The sequence below is a fragment of the Phocoena phocoena genome, chromosome 11, assembly GCF_963924675.1.
Source record: "Phocoena phocoena chromosome 11, mPhoPho1.1, whole genome shotgun sequence".
NCBI classification, from domain to species: domain Eukaryota; kingdom Metazoa; phylum Chordata; class Mammalia; order Artiodactyla; family Phocoenidae; genus Phocoena; species Phocoena phocoena.
This window is the reverse complement of record NC_089229.1, coordinates 60412462-60422014: the sequence shown is the minus strand read 5'-3', so window position 1 is coordinate 60422014 and position 9553 is coordinate 60412462. Positions and strand designations below refer to the sequence as shown.

General features: G+C 43.2%; 1 protein-coding gene across 4 annotated transcripts in view; it reads right to left on the bottom strand.

The window, feature by feature from the left end:
* Positions 1–926: 926 nt before the first annotated feature.
* The window catches only part of LOC136130536 (cyclic AMP-dependent transcription factor ATF-7), an 86425-nt gene continuing 77798 nt past the window's right edge, over positions 927–9553 (bottom strand). For 2 of the 4 annotated variants that reach the window (XM_065887001.1, XM_065887003.1), the window contains exons 10-12: positions 6856–7053; positions 5204–5312; positions 927–1796 (exon numbers count right to left, since the gene is read on the bottom strand). In XM_065887001.1, coding sequence (XP_065743073.1) covers positions 1579–1796; positions 5204–5312; positions 6856–7053 — 525 coding nt within the window. In that variant the 3' untranslated portion in view covers positions 927–1578. The remainder of the gene's footprint in view (positions 1797–5203; positions 5313–6855; positions 7054–9553) is intronic. The other 2 variants (XM_065887004.1, XM_065887005.1) reach the window with 1 other exon arrangement.

Sequence of the window (9553 nt, the reverse complement as noted above, 5' to 3'; positions counted from 1 at the left end):
AAGAAAGAGGGACAAGAGGGATGAATTTCCCCCCCTGCAACACAACTTTTCAAAGTAAGAATGGCTGAGAGCAACAGTCACCAATTTCCCAGGCAGGTCAGACTCTTCAACGAGCAGGGCTCTTCTGCTGACATCAGTGCTCCACCTTCCCTTCCCGTGCCTCCCCCCACCCTAACTTATACTCAAGAAAACCCACTCAGGACCTTGGCTATGATGCCTCAGGGTCCTGGGGCGTAGACTATGGAGAAGCATTGCATCCAGGGGGCAGAGAGAAGAAAAGAGCCAAAGAAACGCTATAGAACCAGAGAGACCTAGTGGCTAGGCTTGGAGCCTAGTGAAAGAGAGTGAAGGTAGATCCAGTAAGGACCAGTTGTGAATATCAGACCCTCACTCAGAAAAGAAGACAGATGTGTGAGACTGAGAGATGGGGGGGCGAAGGGAGGTGAGGGAGCACAAGAATCCCCTACAGGACAGCTTCCAGAGGGCTGCATCAGAACTAATTACAGAAGAGAGACAGAGGCAGGAATGCAGGCAGGGGCACGAAGAGGGAGAGGCAGGAGTGGAAAGATGACCAAAAGCAATCTGTATGCTTTGGCTAGTAAACTCTTGTAAAACATAAAAGAATCAATCTAGTAACTTGATGGAACAAGCTTTAAACTACATTGTTCCTGCCTGTCCTGATGATTAGAACTGAAGGAGGATGGAGTGGGGGATGGGAAGGGAACCAGCCAGTCAGATCCTGGGCTCTTTCCCTTTTCACTACCAAGCAGTATCTAATAAGGCCACAAGATGAGGTTGCCAAGGCTTAGTGGGAGGTGGAAAAGACCCCACCACTAGACTGGGAAAACTCAAGACATAAAATGAGGTACCCAAATAGCTCTGGAAATAAATGAGAAAGGACTAGACCGTTTGAGGTTTCATTTCTGTTTTTGTTTTGGTGGCAAGTAGGGAGGACTAAAGTTTATGGAAGAGCTGGGAAATACTGCTACTTCATACATCAAAGGAAACCTTACATTCTCCATAAGTGAATGTTTTAACTAGAATTTACAGAGGGGGAGAAAGGCATAAATAAGCAGCTACTGGGAGACAAAGTCCTGAGTCCATGGGGTGGCTAGGGATGGGTCAGCCATTGATATGCCATCAACTCTAGCCTCCCTCTACCTAGTAGGAGTGGCATGCTGCTAAGAATCAAGAAGGTAATAGCCATGGCTTGGTGGAAAGAGAGGGAACTGAGAAACCGAAACCTAGAAGTACAAGGGTTAGTGTTAAAAGAGACAGGTACACGTGCATGGGCAGGGATGATTGTTCGGACCATCGGGAAAGGCCTTTGGCTGTGGGTACATCAGAAACTTCCCCCTTGGGGTATGATCTATGTGGCTCTGGGGCTTGGAGGCTCCTAGTACAGGTGTCAACGTGAATGACCATGTGAGAAAAGCCCCACATCTGACCATTACTCACAACACACAATTTCCCCCCCACACTGCCATGTCCAAGGCAGATGGGAGAGGATAAGATGACATCTCTCTTGGCTCTCGGGCGGGCGAGCTCTGGCTGGGGACCTCTCCACCAGGGGAGGCATCATCTGCCCGCAGACTGAGACTGTGGGGTCATGATCACATGCGACTGTATGGGCATGCTCAGTTCTGTCCTTTGGCTGGCCATCTGAGTGAGGACCGAGGTGGCCACAGCTTCAGCTGCAGAGCGAACGCTGAGGCCATTGCTCGGGGCTGTTGCTGAGCTGTGCTGGATCACAGGGGCTGGAGAACCCGTTGGCTCTGAGCTTTCCTTGGGGCTTTCTGCCAGGAAGGAGGGCAAAAAGCAGAGAGCAAGTGGTTAGAAAACAGAATGGGGAAATAGGCAGAACTACCTTTTGCCAAAATTCTAAAGGAGCCCAAAGGAAAATGAAGCCCATGTTTTTAGGGGGGAAAACTTCCCAGAATCTTGGCTTCTAAGCCATAAATGGGCTAGGAAACTGGAAGTTGTGAGAAGAGAAGCAAGCTAGGCCAAAATTAACCCATCTATCCCAATAAAGCAAACCCCCAGCATGTTAATTACACTGCCTGGCTTCTAGGTCTCTGCACAGTTCATTACCCTTATTGGAACACACTTCCTCTTATTCATGTCTTTGAAGGTGATTTAAAATGGATCTCTTTTTAGCTATCCTCTCTTATTAATGCTCACAACATTGCAATCATTCTATTATTTTTAATATTCCTTTAGCATGTAGTTGTACCATAGGTAAACCTGATAAATATCAAGCTACAATCAAATGATGTTACAAATGACCAGTCCTTGGCCAAGGTTCAGTCAACACAACCAACTACAAAGAGGTCTGTCAGACCCTCCTGACTATTAACTAGCTAGGCATTAACGATTTGACACATTTACTTTGAGTTACGCCACTCCACCTAAAGTGACAGTAACTTTTATTACTAAACACAAATGTCTGAGCTGCATACAAAGGTAACTCCATGTTGCTTAACAGTCAAGGAGTTTCACTGAACATGAGATAGCCTCTCTGGCTACTTAACAGAGATGTGTAGAATAAGGGCAAAATTTCAATAGTTGGTTGTATTTCTGACCTCCTGATAAATGCCTGAGTCTTCTTTCAGGATTCAAATACTACCTCCTCTGTGAAGCCTTCTTTGTTACGCTCAGGAAATTAACTATTTCATCGTCTGTGCTTTCAGAGCATACATTCATTTATTCATCAAATATTTACTGAGTATTGCCCGTGTGCCAGGCATTAGGGTATATAAAGAATAGACAGGCCCCTTGTCCTCAGGAAGTTCCCAGTCTAGGGGCTCTTTGGGATACCTGTGCTTACCTTACCCATGGCTGGACATGTTTATCTCCTCATAACCCTGTGAGTCTCTCAGAGATAGGAGAGTGTCTCGTTCGTCTTATGTCAGGTACCTACCACTATGTCCATACCACACAGTAGGAACTAAATACATCTTTGCTGTAACAAATAAGTAATTTCAAAGGTTGACTATCTGTCAGAGTTCTTGTAGGGACTGAATAGAAACCTTAACTGTATACAGACTTCATACTGATAAATACTCAGTCCTTGTCATCCTTAGCCCATCAAAAGGATTGAAATAGTTGATCACTAAATTTCTTGAAACACTTTCTTATCTTGGCTTACAGAACACCACACTCAGCTACTCAGCTGGCTTTCCTCCTACCTGCTTGGCTACGCATTCTCAGTCTCTCTTGTGGGTCCCTTCTCAACTCTCTGACCTCTAAATATTGGAGTACCCAGGGCTCAGTCCTGGAACTTCTCTTTTTCTACCTATGTGCTCTCTTTGACAATAACATTTCATCCAGTTTCATGGCTTTAAAAACTATCCATATTCTGCTGACTCCCCAAGTTGTACCTTCAGCCTTTCCTCTGAACTGCAGACCCATACAACCAGCTGCCTGCTTGACAGCTCCAGCTGCAAGCCTAAGAGGCTTCCAAACCTGAGCTCCCGATATACCACCCAGTCCATTTCTTCCTACACTTTCCCCTATCTCCATCAATGGCAACTCCGTTCCTGCCGTCGCTCAGTCCAAAACCTTTGGTGCAATTTTTGATTTTCTTTTTCCTCACATATACTGCCCCATCTGGCCGTCATCAAACCTTGTCACTCTATCTTCGAAATATATCCTGAATTAAATCCCTTCTCACCACTTTCACTACGGCCATCCAGTCCAAGGCTCCATCACCTCTTGCTCATATGATTGTGATAGCTCCACTAAGTGGACTGCCTGCTTCTGCCCATGCATTCCTCACTCTCTTAACAGAGTGACCCTGTTCAAAATAAGTCAGATCAGTCATGTCACTATTCTGCTGAAAACAACCCTCTAATGATCCCCAAAGTAGAGTAAAAGCTAAGGTCCTCACTATGACCAATGAGGCCCTAAAGGAAAATGCTTCCATTCCCTCCCCTACCTCATCTCCAAACAGTCTCCATTCCCCATTCTCTCCAATCCAGCCACACTAGCCTCCTTGGTGTTCCTAGAATGTGCCGGACACGCTCCCACTGCGGGTCTTTGCATTTGCTGTTCCTCCCGCTCGCAGTACTTTTCTCCCATATTAATGCATGGCTAGCTCCCTCACTTCCTTAAGGTCTTGTCTAAAATTTCAACCCTGCTGCTAACATTTCATATTCCTCTTTCTTGTTTTATTTTTGTCTTCCAAGCATTTATTCTTATCTAACATACTATATATATTGTACCTATTTATCTAGTTTATTGTCTGTCTCACCTACTAAAATATAAGCCCCTCACGGGCAGGGACTTTAATCTAATCTATTTGGTTCCCTATTATGTCCTCAGCATGTAAAACAGTGCCTGGCACAGAACAGGCTCAATCAATATCTGCCTAATGAATGAATGTACCCTGAAGTACATATTAAAATTAAAATTTAAATAGAGATATTTAAAATTGGTGATGTGGTTACTCTTTTTCTATGGGAACACATCTCTGAAATGATAAAGACATTAGTGGAAAAATAATTCAATATATCAAAATTTGATAGCCAACATTTCTATGAATTTATTTAATTTGTAAAGGAAAATGATTTATTAGTTTTTACTGTCCATAAGCAAATTATTCACAGTAATTTTAATTTCAGGATTGTGCCTATCCTGAGCATGACTCTGTGACCAGCTCTTCCTAGCACTATTATTATTTGTGCTCACAGATTACAAACTGAAACCAACATTAGCCCGTCATTAGAAAGATAAAATGTACCACCAAATCTCAATGCTTAACAAACCCCAATGTATTATATCCTCTTGAGGCCAAGACAGTGGCTTTGGAATAAGAAGAGCTGGATGTGAATCTTGGCTCTGCCACTTCACCAACTGTGTAACTTCAGGTAAGTGACTAATCTGAGTGCAGTTTCCTCGTGTATAAACGCAGGTAATATCTATTTCATGAGAGAACTGGGAAGATGGTTGAGTGCCTCACACAAAGTAGGTACCCAATACATATTGCTACCCTTTTTCTCCAGCTACAACAGATAATTAGGGTAACTATATTGTTCTCAAAAAGTTTTTTTGATAGGACTGGTTGTTCCACAAAGGCTGCTCACTCGTCAATCTGGGCCCCCCAGAACATTCAGAATGGGGTTATAAAATTATAAAGAGTTGAGACACTCATTACACGCAGTGTACTGACTGACTGGTCTTGCTTAGGCTGTGAGCCACTCACCTAAATAGCCTTGGGTCTTTTTCTGTAGTGCTGTGACTGGGCAGTCTTTATGAGCTAACAGCAGCTGTTTCAATTGAGCCACCTCATTGCGTAGTAATGTGACTTCATTCTGGGGAGGGAGGGAAGAAAAGAATATGAAGAAAATTTATGCTCCACTCTTGAACCCCCCGTAGCTATGCCCAAAGTGAGGACAGAATGCTGTCTGGATTTTCTCCCTCAAATCTGGGAAAGATCCAGCAAGGCTTTAGACGGCCCAGGGCCAATACAGCCATGAATGCAATGACAGGAGCTGCTGCAGTGATAGTAGGGATTTTAAATAGAAAAATTACTCCTATTTAGGATAAATACGATTACATCAAAATTCATAATGCATATGTCCTTTGATTAAGAAAGCTAACTTCCAGGAATCTATTTAACAGAGCTATCTACTCAAGTGCATACAATGTACACTGCAGCACTGCTGTTCTGGCAAAAAATTAGAAACATTGTCAGTATCCATACCTTATAACATAACTTACACTACAGAATGCTACACCGTACAGCTATTTACAAACACGAGGTAGGTCCTCTGTATACATGGTTAGATCTCCAGGAGACACTGTTTTATGTTACAACAGACCGACCCTCCCTGACTCCCCCACAAAAGCTATAAATGAAAAAAATATTAGAAATACATACATGTCTGGTAGGTACACACCAAACTTATCTACAAGGAAGAGAATGAGACTAGGGAAGACATATTGGAGAGAGACTTTATTTTTAATCTGTACCTCTGTGTGTGTACGTATGTGTATATTATATATATGTTATATAAATATATTATCTTTGTAATGGAATATTTTAATAAATAATCAGAAGAAGGGAAAATAATATTCAAGAAATTATCTGGGGACTTCCCTGGTGGTTCAGTGGTTAAGAATCCACCTGCCAATGCAGGGGACATGGGTTCAAGCCCTGGTCCGGGAAGATCCCACATGCTGCACGGGAAGATCCCACATGCCGTGGAGCAACTAAGCCCATGCACCACAATTACTGAGCCCACACTCTAGAGCCCGCGAGCCACAACTACTGTGCCCGCATTCTGCAACTACTAAAGCCTGTGCGCCTAGAGCCCATGCTCTGCAACAAGAGAAGCCACCGCAATGAGAAGCCCGCACACAAGTTAGAGTAGCTCCCGCTCGCAGCAACTAGAGAAAGCCCCGCGCACAGCAAAGAAGATCCAGCACAGCCAAAAATAAATGAAGAGATCTGTGTTATAACCATTCTATTTGCGTTTGAGTGGCTTTTTCTTTCTTAAGCTGTGTTACCTGGGCAAATACTTTCCCTTTGGGTGTCCCACTACCCCTGTCAGATTCTACTGATGACTTAAAAAGAGCACCCTGGGGTGCTTAATCTAATTCTCTTCATCCAAACTGGTCTATGGATGACTCATTCTAGTAGCAGATTTGGGAGTAGTGGTAAGTGTCCTTTCCAGTCCCCGGGGAAGAGGTTTCAACTCTGACTGTTAAGACATTCTTTCTGCATTCTCCCTGGCATATGTTCTGGATCTGTCTTAAAGAATTATCATCTTCTATTATATCGTCCCACTTTTTCCTGATTCAATCTCACTTTCCAGATTCAACAATCCTAATAATCACCCAGGACACACTCACACTCAGCTGAATGTTCTGAGACGTGAGTTCCTCAGCCTTCTTCTCTAGGGAGGACACCCACAGCTTCCGCTTTTGACGGCAGCGCGAGGCTGCGGCCCGGTTGCGCTCCAGAAAGCGCTGCCGCCGCTCATCTGGATCTTCATCCACCGTGCGCCGACGTCGCCCTCCAGTACTAGGAGTGGGTTGGGCTGGTGAGACCTGTTGCCCAGAAGGAAGAGGAGTTACTTGGGAATGTCAGTCCTTTCCAAACTAAACCTGACGTAAGCTCTGGCAAAGATCTGGTAAAAGTATATACCAGTCTCTGTAACCAGAGCGAGTCTCATTACTATGTCCCTTAGCTTCTCTTCTGTAGTAGTTCCTCATTCTGCCTCCTGTTTTCTTTCAGTCTTCTCAGTTCCATACTCTGATTATTTCTGAGACAGATAAAAATGAAACTAGGATCACTTTTTGTTTCTTAACAGGAAATATTGTAGGCAGGGAAATTATAATCAAGGGAGGTGTCAGGGGAAATTTTAGGGAGACTATGGAATAAAAAATTGGAGAATCACCTATCTGGTCAAGCAATATATACAAATAACTGTGTGCTACAAGTTTCAGAAAAGGAGAAAAGATTTTACTATCAGTGAGATATGAACTATCATGGAGATATATGAATTAGTATATTCTATTTTTTTTTGGCCACACTGCACGGCTTGCAGGATCTCAGTTCCCTGACTAGGGATTAAACCTGGGCCACAGCAGTGAAAGGCCAGAATCCTAACCACTAGGCCACCAGGGAACTCCCAATATATTCTTTTTATTTAAATCAGTTATTAATCATCCTCAGCAACGCCCCTGCTTCCTGCCTTGTTTGTTCTGTTTGTTTTTAAAGAGAAAAACATTTTTTAATCTCTTTACAAAGTGGCGATTTAAGACTGTCTTTTGTTTTTAAACTTCAGGCTGATGTCTCCTGTCTCTAAAGCACTTTTGAATCATCTTCCTTTTCTGTTAGCTGGTATATATTCAAAGAAGATAGACCAATTTTACAATAACGGTCAAAATTAAAATATAGAAAGGTCAACCATCTGTATAAAAGAAACTATGTAATGTAAAACAACGCCAAAAATAAATGCTTCCTGAACCTGTTGCTATTAGAGAACATCTATATTGGTAGTTCCCAAATGCCAGAGCTCACATTAGTTGCATGAGAATAAGCATAAGCTTGTAAGAAAACAGGATCTTATTCTACTTCAGGCCCTACTGAATCATGTTCTCCATTAACACAGATAATGAAGAGATCATTTTATTTATTCAGGTTAATATTCTCTCTCCTAAAAGAAAAAAAGTGGAGAGGAAATTTCAAACTTATTTTAATGAGCTACAGGCCTTGGGGTCATTGCTTCTCACTGTACTAAGGGAAGTTTACACAAATTCTCCTGTGATTTTCAATTTCCTCTTTGTCCTGAGCTCAATGGAGCACATGTAAAGATTGGTGCTTTAGGAGGAGAATGGGGAAAAGGAAATGATGGGTTCCTATTCTCTCATAGACAACTCAACAAGACATGCAGGGAATGGAGGTAAAAGAACAGACCAAGAGAAAGACAGGAAGAATAAGAAGGAAAGGAATTAGTGGTAACTAAAACATAAGTCATGTCATTTCCTCAAGAGGGGAAGCAGCACAACTTGGGCAAGGGGACTACTGCTTTACCATTTCCAGAAGGGACTGGCATTAGAAGGGGTTACAGGAGGGTGGGCAGGCTTAGCTTCCAACAAGAAAACTCAGATGAAAGCTTTTGTTGTTGGCCAAGCTTTAAGGCAGCATATGGTCATTAAATGTTAGGACATGTGCTGGTTAACTGATAAAGCAGGTGGTGACATCAGGAAAAGGGGATGGGCAAAAGATGTAACTCTAGAAACTGATCTCAGGTTGTTGTCACCTAACCGGTACAGACAATATGAAAACTGAGCCCTATTCAGTTTTCAAAGAAAATTAGTAAACTGAGGCCTCCCTGAAAAAAAGAGTGGGGCTTCTAAGTGGGATCCCTCTGGCTTTTTTAAGACTTTAATTTCTCCTGATAAAAAGACATTCAATTGATGAGGAAAAAGTGTTTTTTTGGGGGTGTGTATTTGTTTACTGAGCCATCTTAATACTGTGACATCACATTTTATTAATATATTGTTTTTCTTTTTTCTTTTTTTTTTGGCTGTGTTGGGTCTTCATTGCTACATGCAGGCTTTCTTTAGTTGTGGTGAGCGGGGGCTACTCTTCGTTGTGGTGCATGGGCTTCTCACTGCGGTGGCTTCTCTTGTTGCAGAGCATGGGCTCTAGGAGTGCAGGCTTCAGTAGTTGTGGCACGTGGGCCCTAGAGTGCGTGGGCTTCAGTGGTTGCGGCGCATGGGCTAAGTAGTTACGGCACGCGGGCTCTAGGCGCACATGCTTCAGTAGTTGTGGTGTGCGGGCTCAGTAACTGTGGCTCATGGGCTCTAGAGCACAGGCTCAGTAGCTGTGGTGCACAGGCTTAGTTGCTCTGTGGCACGTGGGATCTTCCTGGAGCAGGGCTCGAACCCGTGTCCCCTGCATTGGCAGGTGGATTCTTAACCACTGCATCACCAGGGAAGTCCCTAATATATTGTTATTATCTGATTTTTGCTATAAATCTAATCAGGTAAGTTTTTTTAGGTGGGTGGGGGCTAAGACCTAAGATAGGAGAGACTAAGG